Source organism: Erythrolamprus reginae, chromosome 2 (assembly GCF_031021105.1).
Source record: "Erythrolamprus reginae isolate rEryReg1 chromosome 2, rEryReg1.hap1, whole genome shotgun sequence".
In the NCBI taxonomy this organism is placed as follows: Eukaryota; Metazoa; Chordata; class Lepidosauria; order Squamata; family Dipsadidae; genus Erythrolamprus; species Erythrolamprus reginae.
The window spans coordinates 253,286,001-253,312,073 of NC_091951.1; the positions used below are offsets into that span (position 1 = coordinate 253,286,001).

Genomic DNA, 26,073 nt, shown 5'->3' on the forward strand with positions numbered 1-26,073 from the left:
CCGCTGCAACCGTCGAGGCCACATCGCCATCGCATGCAGAGCAACGGCACCAGAAGAGACATTCGCCACACCGCAATACCAACGACCACAAAACCAGACCCCCCAACCGCGAGAAAATAGACCGTTCCGCAATTCGGGTCAAAGGAACTACTCAACCGCTAACCGCGACTACTATAGAGGTAACACTCAATTTTCCGTGAATAACACGGCAACAAAAAAAGGGGCCAAAATTGTTATCTCACTGTTACTAAATAACCAACCTTGCTCGATGGAGCTTGATACTGGGTCTAGATATACCATTATGCCTTGGGAGAAGTTTAAACTGTATATGCCTAATATGTCTAAATCTGATCTAAAACAAACCTCTTTAGTGATCAGAGATTTTCAAGGGGGGGTAATCTCGGTCCTGGGAACAGCAAATGTACCTATTGTATTCAAGAATGTCAAATGTACCCTACCCATGCTTATTGTAACGGGGGCTAAGCACTCTCTATTGGGGTTGGCTTGGATGGAACCTTTGGGGATTGAAATTTCGGGAGTGTGTAATGTAAACTGTGATAATATGCCTAACTTTGTGCAAGAGTTCCCTGAAGTGTTCAGCCCCACCTTAGGATCGTATAAGGGGCCCCCTATATCATTTTCTATTGACCCCAAGGTCCCACCAGTCAGGCTAAAACCTCGCAGGGTTCCCCTTCCGCTTCTCCCCAAACTAGACCTGCAGCTTGATAAACTTATAAGCCAAGGTATTTTGGTCCCTGTGGAACAAGGGCCATGGGAAACTCCCATAGTTACGCCTCTGAAGCCAGATGGTTCTTTAAGGGTTTGCGCTGACTACAAATCTACCCTCAATAAGGTCCTCCAACACCACCCCTACCCCATCCCGGTGGTACAACAACTCCTACACTCCCTGGGGGAAGGGAAAAGGTTTGCAAAGATCGACCTCGCGCAAGCTTACCAGCAACTCCCGGTCGATGAACAAACAGCAAACGCACAAACAATTGTAACGCACAGGGGGGCTTTCAAATGCACGAGGTTACAGTTTGGGGTAAGCATAGCCCCAGGAATATTCCAGAGCATTATGGAACGCCTATTGTCAGGGGTAAATGGGGCCATTCCATATTTTGATGACATCTTAATTGCAGGGGAAAACCAGGAACAAGTAAACAAAAGAATAAGGGAAGTACTTAAGAGGTTACAGGACAAAGGCTTAAGAATCAAGCCTGACAAATGTGTCTGGGGAACCAACAGTATAGAATTCCTAGGATATAAAGTAGACAAAGAAGGTATCCACCCCACAACAGAGAAGCTGAGAGCCATTAGGGAAGCCCCAGAGCCACGAGATAAGAATGAGCTGCAGGCATTTTTAGGCCTCCTTAATTTTTATTCCGTTTTTTTAAAGCAGAAGGCAACAGTAGCAGAGCCTCTACATCGTTTACTCCAGAAGGAAGCCCGCTGGACCTGGGGGAAAACTGAACGTGAAGCTTTTTTCCAAATAAAGCAATTATTAACTTCTAAAAGTGTAGTAGTCCAATATAGTGCTTCACTACCCATTAGGCTCACGTGCGACGCTTCACCGTACGGCATAGGAGGAGTCCTAGCTCACGTTCTGCCTAATAAGACAGAGGCCCCAATAGCGTTTTTCTCAAGAACCATGACCAGCACAGAGAGGAATTATAGCCAGTTAGACAAGGAGGCTCTAGCTTTAGTGGCAGGGGTAAAGAAATTTCACAATTACATTTTTGGAAGAAGTTTTGAATTAGTCACTGACCACAAGCCTTTACTAGGTCTGCTAGCCCCCAACAAGCCCACTCCGCCTTTTATGTCTCCAAGACTGATCAGATGGGCTCTTTTCCTCTCAGGGTACCAGTATGATCTCACCCACAAGGGGGGGAAGGAAATCAATCACGCAGACGGCCTCAGCAGGTGCCCCATAACAGACTTAGTGGAGGACCCTGCTCCTTCCACAGATGTACTAATGATAGAACTCGAGGATAACCCACTAACCACGGCCAAAGAGGTAGCTGCACACACGCAGCAAGATCAAATCCTTAAACAAGTGGTAAACTGTGTACTTAAGGGATGGCAAAATGATGCTGTGAAACTTGAATTGTGTGACTTCAAAACCAAAAGACTTGAGTTATCTTATGTAAAGGGTTGTCTGCTGTGGGGAGATAGAGTGATCATCCCCAAAAGCCTAAGGGAAAAGGTACTCAAAATGTTACATGTGGGCCATCCTGGGATTGTCAGGATGAAGAGCCTAGCAAGAGGGCATTTATGGTGGCCAGGTCTGGATGCTGATATTGAGAGCTGGGTCTCGAAGTGTGAACCATGCCAAGAGTCACGGCCTAATCCCCCCAAAACAACTCCGGCTGAGTGGGAGCAGCCTGCGGGTCCTTGGTCAAGAATCCACATTGATTTTGCTGGTCCAGTGGGGTCCCAGTATTTCTTAATAGTGGTTGATGCGTTCTCCAAATGGGTGGAAATAATAGCAATGAACAACATAACCACAAGTGCCACCATCAAGGTATTGAGTAGACTGTTTGCCTCCCATGGTTGCCCAGATATCTTAGTGTCTGACAATGGGCCACAGCTAACAGCCAGGCAATTCGAATTGTTCCTAGATGGCCTAGGGGTCAGGCATGCCCTCATCTCGCCTTACTTGCCTTGGGCTAATGGATTGGCAGAACGTTACGTTCGTGTGGCAAAGGAGGCATTGCGCAGGTCAGGCCCTGGGGATGTACAACAAAACTTGGACCAATTCTTACTCACCCAACACATCACCCCTAACTCGCACACACATGTAAGCCCTGCAGAGTTATTAATGGGAAGGAAATTAAGGTCACCACTAGATAGGTTGAACCCAAGGTTCTGTATTAATAATAATCAAATGTGTGTAAAACCTGAAAGGGAAATGTATTTGGGACAAAATGTATATGTAAAAAGTTTTGATGGAAATGTAAACTGGATGAAAGGAATTGTTGTTAAGCAAAATGCACCAAAGACTTATATTGTAAAACTAGAGGATGGTCGTTTGTGGAAACGACACATAGACCACATTCGGAAGCGAACAGAAAATCAATTGCCACAAACCGCTGACATGGACTCTCCCCCTTCAACAGACTTTAACACACTGCCCGAGTTAAGAAACACGCAAAGAGACTTATCGGGCCAGGGGGAGCCATCCAGCGACGCCGAGCCATCCTCATCCTCCGAAGCCTTCGTTGGGCCCGCCAGGCCAAGTCCGCCGCGCCGGGAGAACAGCGGCGAGCCATCCTCCACAGTCGGTGTCGAAGGAGAAATTGAACTGCGCAGGTCAGAGCGAGCTCCACGGAGGCCCCACCGATTGGACGACTTTGTCACATGGCTTTCATGATGGATGTGTCCAACTATGAGGGGAGGGGTGTTGTATCCTGAAATGGCTACCTTGTATTTCCTGTAAATAGTTTGTTCCGCTTTCCAGCGCTGTCTGAGCCGAAGCAGGAAGTCGCTCCTGATTGGCTCAGACGCGGCTGGCTCTTGCTTTGGCGGGAGCCGCAAATGTATAAAAGAAGCGGCTTTTCCAAGCAGAGTCAGTCGGTACTCGCTGAATTGTCACTTTGCCTTGCTGAGCTGTCACTTGTTCTCTGAGCTGAATAAAAGTACCGATTTGCTTGAACCCTGTCTCTGGGTCTACTTCAGGTTTTTTGCTCTTCCTTCCTCTTTCTCTTCTTTTTTCTTGCACTGTGCTTTTATACCTATGGTGGAGTTTACATATAGTTTTAAACATTATTGCGTATAATTTATCTTCTGGTTACCTGTTATTTATTGGTATTATTGTGAAAAAAAATATTTTTCTAGTGTGATGCAGGAGTATTTTGTCTTTATCCTTTGTGCCATCTTATTGCTGCTTTTAATATTGTTGATGGCAAAATTAATAATATTTTGTTAATTTGGTGTATTTGCACTGTTCTGGTAATTTATTTATATGTATGTAATATGTTGATGTCACTTGAATATATTTTCTGCGTTATTAACATATTATTAATCTGTCAAACAAGTGTAGTGGCAGGGTTTAATTTTTTTTAAAAGGTAAATTTATTACATAATTGGTATGTCGCAAAATAAAGTAGTTTTAAAATGGGGGGGCAGACACTTAGGCGGTATGGGCCCCCAAAATTCCTGATGGCGGCCCTGGCTGCAGCATTCAACTCTTCTACACTGATTCCCTCCTTTTAATTTTAGGGGCTAAATAATGAAAGAAAAGAGGAGATCCTGCTGGGAAAATTCATGTATGATACCGAGAAGGAATTAATTCAGACATTCCAACTGAAGGTAAACTAGAAATGGGAGAAGTGGGATAGAGGTAAAACTAAAGTAGGATAGAGTAAAACCGAAGGGGCTGTGTCAGAGGGAGTTGTTTTGAAAGAATCTCTCCAATTTCTGCCCCATCTACTAAAAATCAGGCAACTTTTAATTCAGTACTTTAAGGAGTGGATTAGGCCAGAGCTGGAAAACCAGAGCTCCTCCTGAGGAAATAGAGTTTAGATAATCTGTGGCACTATACAGATAGTCCCCGACTTACAACAGTTCACTTAATGGCTGTTCAAAGTTTCAGTAGCATTGAAGAAAGTGATTTATGACCATTTTTTCACACGTGTAACCATTGCAGCACCCCTATTTGTACACTTGACACCTGACTCACATTTTGGACAGCTGCAGTGTCTCGGGGTCCATGTGATTAACTTTTGCAACCTTCTGACAAGCAAAGTCAAAGGGGAAACCAGATTCACTTAACAATTTGTTAAGTAACAATGTATTTCTAATTAAACAAATGTGGCAAGAAAAGTCGTAAAATGGGGCAAAACTCACTTAGCAAAGTTCTCACTCAGCAACATAAATTTTGAGCTCAATTGGGGTCATATGTTGAGGACTATATATATTGATGGGAGCTAATGGGACATAGCAAAACAAAAAACCCCCACCACAAATCTTCTTTCTGATGAATAACAATCCCAAAGCAGTTATATCAGCATTTGGGAAACAGGTCTACAGATTTATTTTATTTATTTATTTGATTTTTATGCCGCCCTTCTCCTTAGACTCAGGGCAGCTTACAACATGTTAGCAATAGCACTTTTTAACAGAGCCAGCATATTGCCCCCATAATCAGGTCCTCATTTTACCCACCTTGGAAGGATGGAAGCCTGAGTTAACCTTGAGCCGGTGATGAGATTTGAACCGCTGACCTACAGATCTACAGTCAGCTTCAGTGGCCTGCAGTACAGCATTCTACCTGCTGCACCACCCCGGCTCTTGTATATAGATATACGGTATAGGCTTTGTACTCTTCTATTAAAACGATAGAGCCATTCAAGAGGATGACTTCATCTCGATTGCTTTTTATTATGATTGTTCTTTTACCTCATCTACATTTCAGAATGAACAAGAGAAGGCATTCCAGTATGTAAAGATCAAAGTGGAGAGCAACTGGGGAAATCCAGAGTACACTTGCATTTATCGAATCAGGGTGCATTGAAGGATTGCCAATATAAACCATTTGGGCAAGAAAGTGGATGAAATCTCCCAAGATAAATAAAGAAAAACAGGAATATGAACATTTATACTGAGCAAGTGGAAAAAGCACCTAGAACTTGCTCCAGCTTTTCCCACCAGGGGAAAATGGGAAATAAAACATGAGGATATACTAATGATGTTGAGTTATTTGACTAACAGGTTTCAGTTTGATTTCAGTTGAAAATTCAGTTAGAATTGTTGTTAAAGTAATGTAGTTGTTAAACTAATGCAGTTGTTAAACTAATGTAGTTGTTAAACTAATGTTGATTTCAGTTGAAAATTTAGTCAGAATTGTTGTTAAAGTAATGTAGTTGTTAAAGTAATGTAGTTGTTAAAGTAATGTGTAGTTGTTAAAGTAATGTGAGTAGCATGAGTAGATTCTGTCCAATTTCTCAAAAAGATGAGGTGACTGGAGGTGATCTCCCAATAAAATATTTCAGTTCAGATTATAGCATAGAGGCAAATGTACAGAGATATTAAAAGTTCAAATAAATGAGTCATATTTCCAACAAAAATTACCTTAATGTGGAAGACTAATAATACACACAATGAGTATCACTGTATCAAGAAATGGGGTAGATATCCATGTAGTTATAAAATTACGTCTTAATGAATCACTCTGTTGACTGAAAAATAATATGTATCAAGAAAAGCAGTGTGATGAAATGTTAAGGAGCTTTCAACTAAGGCTCACCCTCCATAGATTTGTACACACTGAACAACCTTTCAGCTTTAAATTTACAGCTAAGTCGAAAAACATTTCAATAACAAAAATATACTTTCCACTCAGTTGATGAGCCTGGTGTAGTGTTGGCTATCTTGTTTAACAGGTTCCAAGCCATGCAATGCTTCTATGGGTCAATAAATCCTTTTTAGGAAGAAAATTATTTGAAAAGATAAATATAAGGCCAATGATTGCAACAGGCAAATTAGTTGTTAAAGAAAGTTAGCTTACCAGAACCAGAAGAATTTGTCTGCTTTCACCTTAATTCCACATATCTTTTTCCTTTAGGGAAAATAAATCAGAAAAGGTTAGCATTGTGGCTATATGTGTCATACTCATGTGGTGGGCATAGCCCAACCAAATGGCTGGGTTCCATAATGTGATAGGATAAAGGTGAAGCCAATAGTCCAAGACTTAAAACTGTCCAGTTCATTCCTATTTATTCCAGGCTGCACATGTATTATAATAGTTTCCCATGCATAACTCCCTAGATAAAATGAGATCTTTCAAAAGTCATCCATACATACATATTTCTTGTGTGAATGAATGAGTGAAGACAGCAAGAAGACATGAAAAGCGCCTGGGAAGATGAGCAAATTATCAGCAAATGAATTATATGGGCTCCTCAGTTTGGGCTCAAGACAATGGAGAATATGTTGGCAGATGATGGGACGCCCCCAATCGCATGCTGATTGTCATTGGCTCTTTGCATTTTCTCCCACTCTCTGGAAATCAACCCAAAAATTGTCATTGGCTCCCAAGGAACAAAGTGAAAAAAAAATTAAACCGGGGGGGGGGGGAGTGTTGGTAATGACCTTTAAAGTGTTGGTAATAAACCTGGCATTGGACCAGAATACCTCCGGAACCGCCTTCTACTGCATGAATCCCAGTGGCTGATAAGGTCCCACAGAGTTGGTCTTTTCCGGGTCCCGTTGACCAAACAATGTCATTTGGCAGGTCCCAGGGGAAGAGCCTTCTCTGTGGCGGCCCCGGCCCTCTGGAATCAACTCCCCTCGAAGATTAAAATGGCCCCTACCCTCCTTGTCTTTCGCAAGTTACTCAAGACCCACCTATATTGCCAGGCACGGGGGAATGAAGACATCTCCCCCAGGCTTTCTTATATTTTATGTTTGGTATGTATGTGCTGTATGGTTTTTTTAAATTGTTGGGGTTTTATATAATTTTATTATTAGATTTGTTCCATTGTTATACTGTTTTTTTATTACTGTTGTGAGCCACCCCGAGTCTTCGGAGAGGGGCGGCATACAAATCTAATAAATTGAATTGAATTGAATTATCAGAAAGTCAGGATTGACTAGGACAGTGATGGTGAACCTCTGGCACCCGTGCCACAGGTGGCATGCAGAGCCATAACTGCTGGCACATGAGATGTTGCCCTAGCTCAGCTCCAGCACACATGTGCACGATTTTCAGCTTTTGCAGAGGTCTAGGAGGGAGTTTTTGGCTTTCAGAGGACCTCTAAGAGGTGGGGGAGGGTGGAAAATGGGCCTACCAGACTCACCAGAAGTTGGGAAACTGGGTGCTCATGGCCTCTGGGGGATGGGGGAAGCCATTTTCTCCCTCCCCAGGCATTGGATAATGGGTGTGGCCACTTGCAAATGCCCAATAGTGCACGCACACTGGTGCTTTTGGCACCCAAGGAAAAAAAGTTTCGCCATCACTGGACTAGAATGTTTGACTTGTCTTCTCTCAGGTTCAATCAGAAAAATTCTTTACCATTTGTCCACTAGTGAGTTATAAGACCTTATGACAGTGATGGCAAAACTTTTTCCCATTGGGTGCCAAAAGAGTGTGTGTGTGCCAACACCCACAATTCAATGCCCCTCATGCACCATGCACCCCTCTGCACATGCACACATGATGTCCGCATTGCCCCATGCATGCATGCATGTCCCCCTCCCCCATTTTCCAACTTTTTTTGGGGGGGGGGGGCTTAAGTCTGCTTTTTGCCCTCCTCAGACTCCAGAGTCTTTCTTGGAGCATGGGGAGGGCGAAAACAGTCTCCTCCACCCCCAAGGCCTTCTAGAGGCTGAAAATGTCCCATTTTCCAACTTCTGGTGGGCCCAGTAGGCCTGTTTTTCACCATCTCCAGGCTCCAGAGGCTTTCTGACACCCGTCAAGCGGGTGCAGAAGTTGGTGACAAATCAGTAGCTTGTCACACTTGCCTGATGTTTATGGGAACTTGGGAGGGGTGATTTTCATGAGGGAACAGATGCAACCACAAAGCATTCTTTCGAGTGGTTCAAGGCCATGCTATACCCACCCACCTGGGCGGAAGCGGAGGAAGGACTTGCCCCGCTGGTACAATCTGAGTGGGCAATGTGACAAGTTTGTGGGTGGGGGGAACAAGGGATGTGAACTTTCAACTGAGTGGGAAACTCAGATTCAGGTTTTCCAGTGTGGGTGCCAGGATGGCTTCGGAAATAAATTGGAACTTTGAGGAGTACTTTGACTCAGATTCTGATTTAGTTCAGATGTTACTTCGAACCTTGACACCTCCCCTACCCCCACTAGAGGCTGAAAATGCCTTCCCAGAGCCTCCGCATGAACCAAAAATCAGCTGGCTGGCAAGGACACGCATGCTGTAGGGAAACAGCTTGCGTGCTGGCAGATATTATTATTATTATTATTATCATCATCATCATCATCATCATCATCATCATTATGTCGATACAACATAGAAACGAGATCACTATGCTGGATTTCGTATTTCATCACCAGTCGGGCGCTTCCCAAGCACCTAGGACTGCGTGATGTAGTGGCAAATTATGTTTGCCGATCCCAGTAAAGCGGCGTTTTGCAATTGACAGATGGAGATTTTGTCAATTCCGATGGTTTTCAAATGTCCACTGAGATCCTTTGGCACTGTGCTCAGCGTGCCAAGTACCACTGGGACTACTTTCACTGGCTTATGCCAGAGTCGTTGCAGCTCGATTTTTAGATCTTCGTATTTCACTAATTTCTCTAGCTGCTTTTCCTCAATTTTGCTGTCCCCTGGGATTGCAATGTCAATGATCTATACTTTCTTTTTCTCCACAATCAGGATGTCTGGTGTGTTATGCTTCAGAATTCGGTCAGTCTGAAGTTGGAAGTCCCACAGTAGTTTTGCTTGCTCATTTTCGACCACTTTTTGGGCTTATGATCCCACTAGTTCTTTGCCACTGGTAAATGGTAGTTCCGGCACAGGTTCCAGTGGATCATCTGTGCCACAGCATCATGTCTATGCTTGTAGTCAGTCTGTGTATGCTACAAAAAGATCGCACAGACTGACTACAAGCATAGATTATTATTATTATTATTATTAATAATAATAATAATAATAATAATAATAATAATAATTGGATTTCTATGCCGCCCCTCTTCGAGGACTCTGGGTGGCTCACAACATATAAAATATACAATACACAATATCTTAACCCAATTAACTAATTAAAAATCTAGAAATCCCCCGCGTGCTACCTAAGGCCGCGTGCTTCACCATCACAGCCTTAGGACAACATCCAGCCATTGCTGAGGCAATATATCCCTAATAAAGGCCAGTTTCATATTGCCATATTAGTAGTTCAGCGACATTGTATAATGCTAGAACAGTCTTTATGGGGCAATGCCAATTCTTCACTTTGAGGGTTAAATGTCATGCTAAGCAGGACTCAATTAAAAACCTTTTAGCAATCTGTAGTAAATTGGTAATATTGGTACTATGGTCCTAGATGTTGAACAATAGCAACAGAAGTACATTTTTTTCTGAAAAATAAGCTGCTGAATATAGAATTGGTGAAGAAGTAGAATATTGTTTTCGATGCATCTCGGTCTTGGTGCTGAAGGCAAATATTGGGCTTAAAGTAAAATGCAATCAGGGGTGCCCCAGCCTTTGGATGATGGGCTTTGAAAAAAAATTGTTCTAATAAGCAATCTAGGTATTGCACTTTAAATGCAATGAAATCTGTATCTTAATAGAGGCATTAGAAAGTATAATGAGAACAGAGATAATGAAATGCTTGTCCTTAAATATTTTACTAGAATTAAGATTGCACTCATATATAATAAGCAAATGTTATAAAATCCTGTCGAAAATTTCTATGGAGTATAGTATATGTTCTTCCTTAGCCTTGGGTGAATTAACGAAGGGCCAGATATTTTAAATTAGTAAATATTGCAGATTTCAACTCAGAAAACACAGTAGTTCATTTAACATAGAGAAGGGCAATGTATAACAAAATTCAGAGATGACATTTGCTCATGAAATTTGAAAGAAATTGAATGCATGGGGTAGTAAATAATTGCTTTGGAACAACTCTTGAATATAGGTGTTGTTTAATATTACTGTATTTTTCGGAGTATAAGACACACCAGGGTATAAGACGCACCTAGATTTTAGAGGTGGAAAACAAGAAAAAAAGTATTCTGAATCAAATGGTGTAGTAATATATTATTTAATAAAATACCAGCAGAATGTAGTAGAATACTTTTTACAAACATGTATCCTTTTTACAAACTTCAAACTTGACAGCTTTAAGACTTGTGGACTTCAACTCCCAGAATTCCCCCTCCAGTCATGTTGCTGCAAATGGGGTAATTAGAAAGTAAAATTACCCCCGTTTTTGTGAAAAATGGGCTGGTTTTTTGCCCGTTTTCCTGCAAAAATGGGGTGGGCGAAGGGTCCTGGAAGTCTGCAGGGAATTCCTAGGTGCTGGGGGATGGTAAAAATGCTGTTTTTGCAAACCCCAGGCCATTTTCCACCCATTTTTCCACCAAATGGGGCATTTTTGTCTCCTCCCCAGTCCCTAGGAGCTCTTTGCAAGCTTTCTAGGCCCTTTTCCCACCCCATTTTTACAAAAGAATGGGTGGAAAATGGTCCATTTTTTTTGCAAATATGGGGGCAGTTTTGCCATCCCCCAGCACCAGGAGCTCCGCAGGCTTCCCAGACCCTCTGTCCCATTTTTGCAAAAAACAGGCACATTTTTTCCAAAAGTAGGACACTGGAGCTGGGCTTAGGGACAGCAAAAATGGCTATATTCAGTGTATAAGATGCGCCAACATTTTCATCCTCTTTTTTGGGGAAAAGGGTGTGTTTTATACTCCAAAAATATGTATCATAGCCAGAAATGATATACATCCCAGCAGCCCAAATTACAGCAAACAATGGATTGTCAATATAAAAAGTTGCACTTCTGTATAGAATCATGAATATCAACTTAAAACATGTAAAATTAACTATTAGTTAAATATATACTTTGGGTAGGTGCCATAATTATATGTTCCAAACAACATATAAATTTTAAGATAAAACCGCTAAAGAAATTGTGGCCAGTATATGGTCTGTCTTTAGAAAGTAATAATGAAGGCTGTAAGTTCATGTTTATTAATCATTCACACCCAATTATTCCTTATTCCTTTCATTCTTTGTTCTCTAGAAAGATGCTTTGATGGCTTCCCTTTTATTTTTTTTACAACATGAAACTTCCCGTATATACTCGAGTATAAGTCGACCCGATTATAAGCCGAGGCACCTACTTTCACCAAAAACCTGGGAAAACTTATTGACTCGAATATAAGTCCAGGGTGGAAAATACAGTGGCTACTGGTAACTTATAAAAATGGAATATTCTTCTATTGTAGCTTCTTAAAATTGTTTTTGTAGGAGAATAAAAAAACATATGAAGAATGGTTGCAAGAACTGGATATATCTAATTTAATGAAAAAAGGGACCATGGGAGACATGATAGCATTCTTCCAATATCTCAGAGTTTGCCACAAAGAAGAAAGAGTCAACCTATTCTCCAAAGCACCTGAGGGCAGAACAAGAAGCAATGGGTGGAAACTAAACAAGGAGAGAAGCAACTTAGAACTAAGGAGAAAATTCCTGACAGTTGGAACAATGAATCTGTGGAACAGCCTACCACCAAACGTTGTGAATTCTCCAACACTGGAAGTTTTTAAGAAGATGTTGGATACCCATTTGTCTGAAGTAGTGTAGGGTTTCCTGCCTAGGCAAGGGGTTAGACCAGAAGACCTCCAAGGTCCTTTCCAACCCTGTTGTTATTATTATATTATATAACTTTTTTCCTTCCAAAATGCTTTTTATTTATTGCATCTTTCTTCCTCCCCTTCCAAAATCTTTCTTTTTTTTAAATTCCAAAAACCTCTTAAAATATCTTTAGGAATGTTATCTTAATCTTAAAACCTGTTATCTTAATCTTCATTACAATATCATTATAATTTTCTTAATAATTGGGATTTCATATACTCTTTCAAAACAATTGCTTAAATCAAACTTCCATGTGATAAATATTCAGATTTTCCATTTAAAACGTATTTCATAAGTTAAAATCATTATTACTATATCAATAGATCAGTAAATAACAATTGGGGGTTACTCAATCATTAACTGTAAAATCTTTCTTCTACATGATATTTATCTTGCATAAGGAGAAACCATACTCTTAAAAAAAGTTAAATCTATTCATATTGATTATGTAGAACGAATGATTAATGACAAAATTCATACTATTATATTATCCTAACCTTCGTATTGTTTTAAACAAGTCAGCATTAACAATCTGCTTGGGTAGGATAAATATAGTTGGAAGAAAAAGTTTAATTACACAGAGTTATCCCCACTTTAAGCAACAATTTCTTACAAAATAACCTATCCTGTTAATCAAATTTAAATGGGTAACTTACATTTTACTTGTACATTTTATTTATTTGTAAAATATCTTTGCTGGCTTGATGAGAAGAGAAATCCATGGTTCCTTCCTTCTGAAAGTCTCTTCAACTCTCCCGCCCCTTCCCCCAGTGCTGCCTGTAGAGGAGGAGCTGTGATTGGTACAGCTTGCTGCCAATCAGATAGCTCTCTCAGTGCCTTTCTGTGTAGAGAAGGAGCTGTGATTGGTTCAGCCTGCTGCCAATCAGGCAGCTCAGGGGTAGCAAGAGCAGAAAGAAAAAAAACCTCCTGTTGCCAGCCATGAGGTTTCTTTCCTCCCTGCCTTTCACATCCGAACTGTGGAACTTTGGGACAGTTTTCAGGTCAGTGAAAGTTAGTGACTCTAGTATAAGTCGAGGTTGGATTTTTTCAGCACTTTTTTTGCTGAAAATATCGACTTATACTCGAGTATATACGGTAATTAGATGGGTGAAGGATGGAAGCTTTTCAAAAATCTCTTTTATGTTTTTCCATTGATTATGAATTTCATCTGCATAAATAAACCATCCTCACTGGATAAGTGCTGAAGAACCTGACATTTCCAGTTTTGTGTTTTTCTGTTTTCTCCTCTTCCTATCCTTGTGAGCTAAACCAGGCCAGATTTTAAAGAGAAGGATTGTTTGTGCATGTATTTATAAATTCAATTTGTAATTTCTGAAAATGATGGTCATTAAACAAATCCATTCATTTGATTGGACTTTTTTTTTTGCTGACACCAACAAAAAAATGACAGAAACTGGCAAAAAAACCCCAACCATTTGAATTATGAATAAAACTGTAACTCTCGTATGGGGTTCCTTGTAACAATGGAAACGTGGGAATTATAATCAATAAAGGAGCAAATCAATGTTGGAATCTGAAACCTATGTTTGGCTGTCTTTGTGCATGTCTGTACAGCATACCCATCTGTAAATTTCAAGGAGCAAAGAATTCAGTGGGTAGGAATAGTGGGCGCTGAAGGTAGGAAGAAATAGGTAGCCAATAACTATTTAGATAATAATTTTGTTCCTTGGGAGCCAATGACAAAATTTGGGTTGATTTCCAGAGAGTGGGAGAAAATGCAAAGAGCCAATGACAATCAGCATGCGATTGGGGGCGTCCCATCATCTGCCAACATATTCTCCATTGTCTTGAGCCCAAACTGAGGAGCCCATATAATTCATTTGCTGATAATTTGCTCATCGTCCCAGGCGCTTTTCATGTCTTCTCCCTGTCTTCACTAATCCATTCGCACAAGAAATATGTATGTATCTATGACTTTTGAAAGATCTCATTTTATCTAGGGAGTTATGCACGGGAAGGTATTATAATACATGTGCAGTCTGGAATAAATAGGAATGAACTGGACAGTTTTAAGTCTTGGACTATTGGTTTCACCTTTATCCTATCACATTATGGAACCCAGCCATCTGGTTGGGCAATGCCCACCACATGAGTATGACACATATAGCCACAATGCTAACCTTTTCTGATTTATTTTCCCTAAAGGAAAAGGATATGTGGAATTAAGGTGAAAGCAGACAAATTCTTCTGGTTCTGGTAAGCTAACTTTCTTTAACAACTAATTTGCCTGTTGGAATCATTGTCCTTATATTTATCTTTTCAAATAATTTTCTTCCTAAAAGGATTTATTGACCCATAGAAGGATTGTGTGGCTTGGAACATGTTAAACAAGATAGCCAACACTACACCAGGCTCATCAACTGAGTGGAAAGTATATTTTTGTTATTGAAATGTTTTTCGACTTACCTGTAAATTTAAAGCTGAAAGGTTGTTCAGCGTGTACAAATCTATGGAGGGTGAGCCTTAGTTGAAAGCTCCTTAACATTTCATCACACTGCTTTTCTTGATACATATTATTTTTCAGTCAACAGAGTGATTCATTAAGACATAATTTTATAACTACATGTATATTTACCCCATTTCTTGATACAGTGATACTCATTGTGTGTATTATTAGTCTTTCACATTAAGGTAATTTTTGTTGGAAATATGACTCATTTATTTGAACTTTTAATATCTCTGTACATTTGCCTCTATGCTATAATCTGAACTGAAATGTTTTATTGGGAGATCACCTCCAGTCACCTCATCTTTTTGAGAGATTGGACAGAATCTACTCATGCTACTCACATTAGTTTAACAACTACACATTACTTTAACAACTACATTATTTTAACAACTACATTACTTTAACAACAATTCTAACTGAATTTTCAACTGAAATCAACATTAGTTTAACAATTACATTAGTTTAACAACTACTATTTTAACAACAATTCTAACTGAATTTTCAACTGAAATCAAACTGAAACCTGTTAGTCAAATAACTCAACATTATTAATATATTCTCATGTTTTATTTCCCATTTTCCCCTGGTGGGAAAAGCTGGAGCAAGTTCTAGGTGCTTTTTACACTTGCTCAGTATAAATGTTCATATTCCTGCTTTTCTTTATTTATCTTGGTAGATTTCATTCACTTTCTTGGCCAAATGGTTTATATTGGCCATCCTTCCATGCACCCTGATTCGATAAATGCAAGTGTACTCTGGATTTCCCCAGTTGCTCTCCACTTTGATCTTTACATACTGGAATGCCTTCTCTTGTTCATTCTGAAATGTAGATGAGGGAAAAGAACAATCATAATAAAAAGCAATCGAGATGAAGTCATCCTCTTGAATGGCTCTATCGGTTTAATAGAAGAGTGCAAAGCCTATACTGTATATCTATATACAAGAGCCGGGGTGGCGCAGCAGGTAGAATGCTGTACTGCAGGCCACTGAAGCTGATTGTAGATCTGTAGGTCAGCGGTTCAAATCTCATCACCGGCTCAAGGTTGACTCAGGCTTCCATCCTTCCAAGGTGGGTAAAATCAGGACCTGGGTTATGGGGAAAATATGCTGGCTCTGTTGAAAAGTGCTATTGCTAACATGTTGTAAGCTGCCCTGAGTCTAAGAAGAAGGGTGGCATAAAAATCAAATAAATAAATAAAATAAATCTGTAGACCTGTTTCCCAAATGCTGATATAACTGCTTTGGGATTGTTATTCATCAGAAAGAAGATTTGTGTTGGGGTTTTTTTGTTTTGCTATGTCCCATTGGCTCCCATCAATATATATAGTCCTCAACATATGACCCCAATTGAGCTCAAAATTTATGTTACTGAGTGAGAACTTTGCTAAGTGAGTTTTGCTCCATTTTACGACTTTTCTTGCCACATTTGTTTAATTAGAAATACATTGTTACTTAACAAATTGTTAATTGAATCTGGTTTCCCCATTGACTTTGCTTGTCAGAAGGTTGCAAAAGTTAATCACATGGACCCCGAGACACTTCAGCTGTCCAAAATGTGAGTCAGGTGTCAAGTGTACAAATAGGGGTGCTGCAGTGGTTACACATGTGATAAAATGGTCATAAATCACTTTCTTCAATGCTACTGAAACTTTGAACAGCCATTAAGTGAACTGTTGTAAGTCGGGGACTATCTGTATAGTGCCACAGATTATCTAAACTATATTTCCTCAGGAGGAGCTCTAGTTTTCCAGCTCTGGCCTAATCCACTCCTTAAAGTACTGAATTAAAAGTTGTCTGATTTTTAGTAGATGGGGCAGAAATAGGAGAGATTCTTTCAAAACAACTCCCTCTGACACAGCCCCTTCAGTTTTACTCTATCCTACTTTAGTTTTACCTTTACCCCACTTCTCCCATTTCTAGTTTACCTTCAGCTGGAATGTCTGAATTAATTCCTTCTCGGTATCATACATGAATGTTCCCAGCAGGATCTCCTCTTTTGTTTCATCATTTAGCCCCTAAAATTAAAAGGAGGGAATCAGTGTAGAAGAGTTGAATGCTGCAGCAGCCCTGAAGGACAACCTGGAAGCAGTTCTTGGCCAACAAAGTCAGGTCAATGCAGAAACAAAAAAAAAAAAAAAGGACAAGCAGGCAATCTTTTAATGGTGAGCGGAGTTATTTTATATGAAACGGGCAGAGAGCTACGGAGAGTGGTGTGATTTTTCACCCTGGTGATTGCCAGATTGTTTTTAACATGTTTATTTTATTGATTGATTGATTGATTTTGTCCACTACACAATGAGGGTTTTAGTGGGTATACACATAGTAAAATACATGATGTAGGTTATATAGAGGATATACTCATAGTAAAATATATCTAAGAAAGAGTAGAAGAGAATATAGAGGAATGTTAAGATGCCTATGTTAGGGCTTATGTCAGAAAGCTATGCTGCTAATTTTCAGCAACTCTGGTGTACTGATCTGGACTCTGACTTTCCCTGGAAGTAGCAGGCAAAGGTTTTGTCCATTTCATCCTCCTCCTCCCACATATTGTATTCCAAATCACTATCCTGTACAGGGGTTGTAGTGAAGGCAGGAAATGTCCCAGATTATGGGACCTTATGGAAGTATCCTATGGAGTAGGGAAAGGGACAGTCTTTAAATGAATTCATATGGGAAGCAGCAAAGAAATTGTTAGTCATTTTCTGAATTAAAGACACCAGGGAAGGTGAGGCCGTGTCGTTGGATAAGAGAAATTAATAGACTACTTAGGGTGGAAGCTGATAGAGTTGGGCAGATATAATTGCTTGTCTTAGAATTCTACAGGGGGAATGGCCATTTAGCTCATTACTCCAAATATTGCTAGTTTATCCAGCCTCTACTGATAGGTTGCCAGTCCAGAGAACCTGGCAGTGTATTATGTACCAATCCCTTCAAAAGGAGCTTTTTGAAGGGAGCAATAGCTTGCATATCCCAAATTAAGGTATTAATTAATATTTTTCTTAAATTTGTATCTTACTTTTATTTGTTACAATTTAAGATCTGTACACAATAATGGGCTGCGGCCCCCATGGGAGGGGGACACAGTGGGAGTTGTAAGTTCATGCACTATTTATAGAATACTTAATAATTTTTTTATTGTCCTTCCTTCTCTAGTACCTTAGTATGATCCTTAATTGCTTTTAAAATAGGAAATAATTAAATAGTATGTTTTACCCATAAACACTTTAATCATTTTAATCATTATCTAGAACTTAACTTTTATAGCAATTAAAGAAAATTGAGCTACTTGCTTAATCTGTTATCATACTGAACCTTATGGGTTTAGTACAAAACCTTAAAATGTTACTGTGCTCCTCAACAAATAATGCTGTCTATCATTTGTCCTTTTTGTGGCTATTCAAATAACGTGACTTAATCAACAGAAAAAGAGTTGTCAAGCCACTACCACCCAGTCACATGACCTTTAAGCCACCCCGGTGACCTTTAAGCCACCCTGGTCACATGATTGTCAAGCTACTCCCACCTGGTCACATGGCAGGCAAGCCACACCCACAAAATAAACCATGCCCACAGTGTGGCAGTAAACATTTTGGCAGCTCATTGCTATATGTTCATAATGCTCCCACCTCCCATTTTCCCCCAAGAACTTTGAGAGATGAATTGGTCTGAGGGAGAATGACTGGCCTAAACTCTGCTGGCTTTTATACTAAAGGGAGAAATAGAACTCGGAGCACTGATTTCTAATCCTTCATCTTAACCTCGATACCAGAATGGCTCCATATCCTATTTCAGCTCAATATCAAGGGCATAGTAGCCTTGGTGCTTCCTAAATTGCAGTTCTTTTAATGAACCTTAGAGGTAAGATATACGATAAGTTAAAACAGTATTGTACTCACATAAACCAAGAAATCTTTTAAGGCGCTTGTGATTCCTTCCGAAAAAGCTATTGCTTTAGAGATGTGCTGAGCTGTAACGGCTGTGAGTCGGACTTTTTCAGGCAGCTTAATTACGACTTGGCCTTCAGATCCTGAGAATGCCCAGCAGTTTCCAGGGTAAACATCCGGCTACAAACAGGAGACCATTCACATAAATAAAATGCTTAAAATTGGAATCACTCTATAATATGGAAAGAGATACATTGCTCTGGGGTTAAAATGGTTTATACAAGAAACACCCCCAATTTGGTGGTGGGGTATGTATGCTTGTCGTGTGGTGGGCACTTTTCACTATACACTTGTTTTATGTTGTTGGTATCTTAAAATTGTTACAAATCAATTAAAAAAATGAATTCAGGTCCTGCAGATTGATTTGATGTGTGAGTACAATAATTACTGGGGTTTCTCCAGGAGTAGGGTGAACTTTATTGTGAATGTGTGACAAAATTACTTCTGACCTCTAATCTGTGTTTTCTCTGGCTTATTAAGAGGTCAGATACACCAGCAAAGTAAACTATTAGTGGGTAAATAGAGTTTTGTAATTAAACCAGAATAATATCCCAACTAGTGTAAATTTTCCAATCATTTGAAACCAGGAAAATGTCATTCTTCCCTCATTCCTCCTTTGTAAATGAGGCATTCCCTCTTTCTCATTCTCTTTCTGTCTATCTGCCTTTTAATCTCATTGAGGGGAGTAGTGAAGAGGATGGGCAAGAAAGGACCAGGATCTCCAACATTTTTATTTTTATCCCACTAGAAATGAAGGGAATGGATGACGAACTGGGAAAAAGGATTACATAAAGTGAGGAGAGTACAAGGTGAAAAGAACAGAGAAAAGGGATGGATGGGATTAAAGAAATATTCCCAGAAGGTTGGCAGATTTATTTTATTTTTTAAATTTATGTGTTTGTTTATCAAAACGTGTAAATAATAGCAGGTATTGATATAAACACAAACATAAGTAAAGTAGGGACAGCCAAATAGGACAATAAGACAGGGATGGTAGGCACAATAGTTTGCTTATGCATACTCCTTACTAATAAACTTAGTGTGTGTGTGTGTGTGTGTGTGTGTGTGTGTGTGGATTGCTCAAAAAAAATAAAGGGAACACTCAAATAACACATCCTAGATCTGAATGAATGAAATATTCTCATTGAATACTTTGTTCTGTACAAAGTTGAATGTGCACAACAGCATGTGAAATTGATTGTCAATCAGTGTTGCTTCCCAAGTGGACAGTTTGATTACACAGAAATTTGATTTACTTGGAGTTATATTGTGTTAAGTTTTCCCTTTATCTTTTTGAACTCTCTCTGTGTGTGTGTGTGTGTGTGTGTGTGTGTGTATTTATCACCAAGCATTTATCACCAGCAGCCAATGTCCAGAAAGCATAAATAAGGAGAAACAGTCTACACTATAGCAATAGCAATAGTACTTAGATTTATATACCATTCCACCGTGCTTTACAGCACTCTCTGAGATGTTTACAACATTAGCAGCCCCCATTTTTACCGACTTCAGAAAGAAGGAAAACTGAATCAACTTTAAACTGGTCAGGATTGAATTTCTGGCAGTGAGCAGTTACCCTGCAATCCTGCATTCTAACTACTGCGTCATCACAGCTTTTGCCATCATTTAAAGTCTTCTTAAATACAGCAACTCAGAACTTCACAAACTATTCCAGATATACATTCAGAAACAACATACAAAGGAGAAGATTTTGTTCTTCTCTGGAATATTCTGTTTTTGAGCTGGAGAGTTTTGTGCATCCCTCCCCAGGGTTGGGCTACTGCCCGGATGGGAGGGAACGCAGTGGAGTAGCGAAATTCAAACTCCACCCTAGACCACCCAATTTGCACTGAAAGATGTTGAAAGAAAATGTAGCGCGTCCTGCATAAACCACGCCCACAGTGTGGTAGTAAAAAATTTAGTAGTCCTTCACCCTCCCTCTCCCTGCTCTAAACCAACCGAAATCATATTATTGTAACTTCTGAACTCTGCCTTAGTTTAATGCAATTAAACGCAACAGTTAGATTTTCAAGTCAAAACAAAATAGGCCCTGAAGAACTGCAGAGAAAGTTTGCAGAGCCATTCACAAATATGTGCATCCTTTAATTTTAAGGAAAGCACTGAGCTTTCCTTAAAATTAAATGAAGTCAGATTTTATCAACATTTCGATGTGGAATACAAGATCTGGAGGAAATCCAAGGGCTATAGTGTAGGCTAGATTGAGAAGTTAAAGAAAACATTCAGAAGAAAATAATGACATGTATATAGTTATGAGATAGAAACTGGACTCGGGGCAGTACTATTTTTCTAGCTGAGAAATTGTACTATTCTTCTGAATTAACTAATAGCAATCATAGAAATACTGCACCTGTAAAATAGTTTCAGGGGGGTTGGCTGAAGAGATAAATGGAAACCAACAGTTTTCCTGGTGCAAAAAATCAAAACTCTTAGATGTCCTGTCTTTATCGATTGTGGCTCCTAGATAGACAGACAGATGATTATGTAACCTCAAGTTGTTTTCTATTTCTAGTGAACATTGAGATGTATTTTCTTATGACAGATTTTTTTTAAAGTCTAGAATTGGTAGAGTAAAATACAAAGAGATTTCTTATCAGAAATTACATTCATTCACATGTAATTTCCCAATATTAGTTCCCGCGTAGTCTCCATGTAGATAGATGATACTTTGATAAAGGCTAGAATAAGTACAGAATAAAATATAAAGAAACTTTTCATCAGAAATTAAATTCACTCATATATACTGTAATTATCCAATAGTAATTCATCTTTTGTAGAGTTTAGTGTAGAAAGAGAATAATCTGTCAGATATGATTTCAAATCACTTTCTTATTTTCCCCCCCCCAAGCTTCAGTTCAGGGATTTAAATGTGATGCCCATTAAACATTTAAATCAACCGAAGCTTTCAGATACTTCTCAAGGGCAACCAGGTTCTCAAGATCCAGAACTGGATGTAACTACTGCACAATTCGCAGTTTATGCAAAGTTACTCCTGCTATGAGTTGCAAACCCAAGGCCATTCCATCTTTCAGGACATTACCTATTGACTTTTGAGCCCAGTCAGCCTTCTGTATATCGTCTTCAAAAATCTTCTTAAAAGCCAAATTGAGGATATCAATCATTTCCTGCAAAGGAGAAGAAAAACGCATCAGAGAAATGGTTTATACAAATATCAGTTACATACGTTAGACATCATAAGTTATGAATAGAACCATAGACTTAATTCCAACTGTTAGCAACAGATACACAAATATGGACAATAAAACATCATGTCAAAAAAGCCAAAATTTGCCAATTTGGCAAACGGTTTGTTTCTCAAGTTTGCTGAGTAAAGACAGGAAATAAATGTGCCCAAATGAATAGCCCATAAAGGAATATTAACTGGTATCTAATAATATTTTTCTATCAGATTTTAGCTAAGGAGGAATGGTTGCTGGTGCTTAAAACAGTGTGTACCACGATTCTTTTAGATAGCATTAAGATGTTTTCATATGTCATTTAAGTATGTGAAAAGATGATGTCTATGAAGCATACACTATAGCCAGCCCTGGGACACGGGCATTTGGGGGCTAATGTCAAAAGACAAAAATTTATATCAGTGCAGAAATCTCTATGCAATGCTCATGCATTTTAGACATAAAGGCTGGAACTTCTGTGGAGAAGAAAAGTATGTAGAAAGGAGAGGTGATTTAATAATTCTTAGAGTCATCAATCGATCCAGACAGACTATCTCATGTAGCAGGTTGGAGATGTACAACTTTTGGTAAAGGATAATCCCATAATTTACTATTTTATTTAATTTCTATACCACTCAACTCTCAAAAAAGAGTAATTTTTTTGTCTTCACCATAAAGACTTAAAACATAGTAGAACACCTTTTATTATAAGCATCTCTATCATGAGCAGTGGGAATCCTATGACTAGGGCAGTGGTGGCGAACCTTTTAGAGACTGCAAGCCAAAACCCACTTACTTGTCGCAAAGTGCCAACAAGGCAATTTAACCTGAATACTGAGTTTTTACTACCTAAAATAATGATAAAGGCAGAGTTCAGCTAATTGTTCTACGAAAAATGTGATAAATGCACTTTTATGCCCCTTCATTTTTTCTGCTTTTGAAATATTATGCTCAATAACAATAAAAAAGAAAAAAAAAAGTAATATAATTTCTCTTTCTCCTTTCCCTTCTCTGCTTTTCTCTCTTTCCTTGCCTCTCTTCCTCTCTCTGTGCATCTTTTTCTTTTTTTCGCTTCCTCTTTCCCTCCCTCACTTACCCTCTCTGCTTCTCCCTCCCTCTTTCTCTGCCTATTTCTCTTTCCTTCCCTCTATTTTCCATCCCTCTTTCTCTCCCCCCCCCCCCACTCTTTCTCATTGCCTCCATCTGTTTCTCTCCTCTCCCCCTCCAAACTGGGCTGGGAATCTGGAGGCTGATGAGCCCAGGAGCAGTGCACCAAAGTTCAGCTGACTGGCAGGGAGGCATGGCACCCCAACACAGGCAGCTCTGCAGGAAAAGCAACTGACATCCGGGAGGCCAGAAGGAGCCTAGACCAGGGGTAGGCAAAGTTGTCTCTTCTATGACTTTTTTACTTCAACTCCCAGAATTCCTGAGTCAATCATGCTAGCTCAGGAATTCTGGGAGTTGAAGTCCACATGTCATATAAGAGCCAACTTTGCCTACCCGTGGCCTAGACGATCCAGGGTTGCATTGCGGCTCTGTGTCGTAATGAATTTCAGGAGGAGGGGGACCCCATATCCTCCACTGTGAAACACCTGAGCTATCAACATTTTGTTGATATTGTGGCGACCAAAACTGGATGCAACATGGAAAACTAGTGCCCAGTATGAAATTATAATTTACCCTTTTGCAGCAGGAAAGAAACCCTCACTATGGTTCAATGTTTTCCCTACTGTATTTTTTAAGCATATTTGGTACGAGTGAGGCTGGGCATGAGAACAACTAACAGACTTCAGTTTCGTAAAAGGGGAAAAAATGACATTCTATGGTAGCTAATAGATGTGCAAAAGAAAATGATAATCTGGAAAGATTGAAACCAGAGAATTTCTGAGATTAATTGCAGCTTCCTACTTTCTTCTCTCCTGGTAAGTCACTTTCCTGAAGGATTTGCTTGGTGGACTGCAGAATCCCTTTCTGTATGTTGCTGATCTCAGAATGCATTTGATCTATTTCGTTCTTAAGGTCCTGAATTTCATGGAATTGATCTTCCAGCAGATGTTGAGATTTCCTTGTAATAAAGGAGGGGAAATGGGTGTCAGGATTATATGCAAAACTCTGAAAAACTGTTAAATGACAAAGCAAAAGGATACAAACCCTTTCTATTGTTGCTTCCATCTAGTGTTGCCTGGATTTTTGCTGTAGACTAGTGTAATACAGCTGGTCCTTGACTTACAACCATTCATTTAATAAGTCTGAAATTACAGTGGCACTGAAAAAAGTGATTTCCGACCATTTTTCACATTTAGGACTGTTGCGGCCTCCCCATGGTCACATGACAAAGATTCAGATGCTTGACAACTGATTCATATTTATGACGGTTGCAGAGTCCCAGTGTTGTGATCATCTTTTTGCAACTTTTTTACAGACAAAGTAAATTAGGGAAGCCAGATTCATTTAATAACCATGCTATTAACTTAACAAAGGCAGAGTTTCACTTAACCAGCATAGTAAGATAGTGGTAAACAGGGGCAAAATTCACTTAACAAATGTCTCATTTAGCAACAAAAACATTTGGGCTCAATTGTGGTCGTAAGTTGAGGACTGACTGTAATCATAACTGTTTTCCAGACCATTCCTTGGCCTGCAATGCACCAGCTAATTATTGTGGTTACATAAAACTGTATATTAAGGCATTTCCCCCGAATCTGAAGGATATTAGAATCAAGAAGGGAGATATTAAGCATGCCTGACCCCAATACGGTAAACCAGGGATGTCAAACTCAATTTCATTGAGGGCGCATCTGGGTTGTGTTTGATCTTGGGGGGAGGTAGGCGTGGGCATACTGGGCATGGTCAGCTCAACATCACTTGGTGGCAGCAGAGGCACCAAGAAGCCAATCTTTACTGTTTCCAGGGCAGTCCCGCGGGCCGGATGTGACCCATGGGCCTTGGATTTGACAGCCCTGCCCTAAATATAGTCAGGAATGAATCTTTTTGAATTCAGGGGAACTTACTTCCACAGAAAGGTGGATAGAATTGCAGCTTAAATATTTTCTCCTTGAGTGTGAAAGAATGTTGCACTGTAGTCTCTAACCAAAAGCAAATGCATACTTATACAGAGAGGACTTCCAATGTGTTTTCAGTCTTAAGATTGCCTCCAAAGTGATTGGTGTAGGCCAGGAATAGGCAAAGTTGGCCCTTCTATGACATGTGGACTTCAACTCCCAGAATTCCTGAGCTAGCATGATTGGCTCAGGCATTCTGGGAGTTGAAGTCCACAAGTCATAGAAGAGCCAATTTTGCCTACCCCTGGTGTAGGCCAAGGATGGGATTGGACAACCTATTATCTTAACCCTAATGTACATGAGATAATGAAGCATGAGGCTTACATTCCTAGACCAAGGCATGCCTGGCTGGTGAATTCTGGAAATTTGCCAAGGTTGGGCAGCCCTGTCTTAGTTCCTGTAGTTCTAAGCCTGGCTGCATTTCAATAAGCCACATTCCCCAAGATTTGTACAGTTCTTTTCCTTTAAACCATAACTTTTCTTCCATATCTTAGGTTTGAAGGGAGAGGGGCCTCTTTCCAATGTTTTGGTTTATTGGGTGACGATTTCCAGACTTTTTTTTTTTTTTTAAACTTGTGTGCATTCTTGTTTTTAACTATTGTATTTTGTAAATTTCCCAGAGTCATGAGATAGATTTAAGCAGTTTATACATTTAATTAATGAGTAAAGTCTTTTTCTTTAAAATATTTTGGAGGGATGTATAATAGCCTTACCAGAGATTGTTCAGCTCAGTTTCATTCACTTTTGCTAGTTCCTCTTGGAAGGAAAAAAACATATATGATTCAACTTTTATATAAACAATTTGTAACATGGACCTCAATCATAGTTAACTGTAGTTAATTTATGACCATTTTAGAATATATATAATATATATATATATATATATATATATATATATACACACACACACAGTATATGCTTCTTGACTTAAATTCAATTCCATACCTACCCAGCCAGAATTATGCAGTAAATTATAATCTTATCATTTAGTGATTGCCTCAGATAGTGAGAATTTACCATTACATAGATGATGAAAAACTAACTTTGGAATCAATAACCACATTTATCTTTACAACA

The 26,073-nt window shown here is 39.5% G+C and overlaps 1 protein-coding gene across 1 annotated transcript; it reads right to left on the bottom strand.

The window, feature by feature from the left end:
* Window positions 1-15,325: 15,325 nt before the first annotated feature.
* On the bottom strand, window positions 15,326-25,771 carry LOC139159573 (sperm-associated antigen 4 protein-like). Its single transcript, XM_070736882.1, has 7 exons — window positions 25,710-25,771; window positions 23,843-23,999; window positions 21,799-21,883; window positions 21,109-21,218; window positions 18,693-18,860; window positions 16,722-16,811; window positions 15,326-15,615 (listed from the first exon to the last, which is right to left on the bottom strand). The coding sequence occupies exons 1-7, from the start codon at window positions 25,769-25,771 to the stop codon at window positions 15,457-15,459; spliced, it is 831 nt and encodes a 276-aa protein (XP_070592983.1). The 3' UTR covers window positions 15,326-15,456.
* Between the last annotated feature and the right edge of the window lie 302 nt (window positions 25,772-26,073).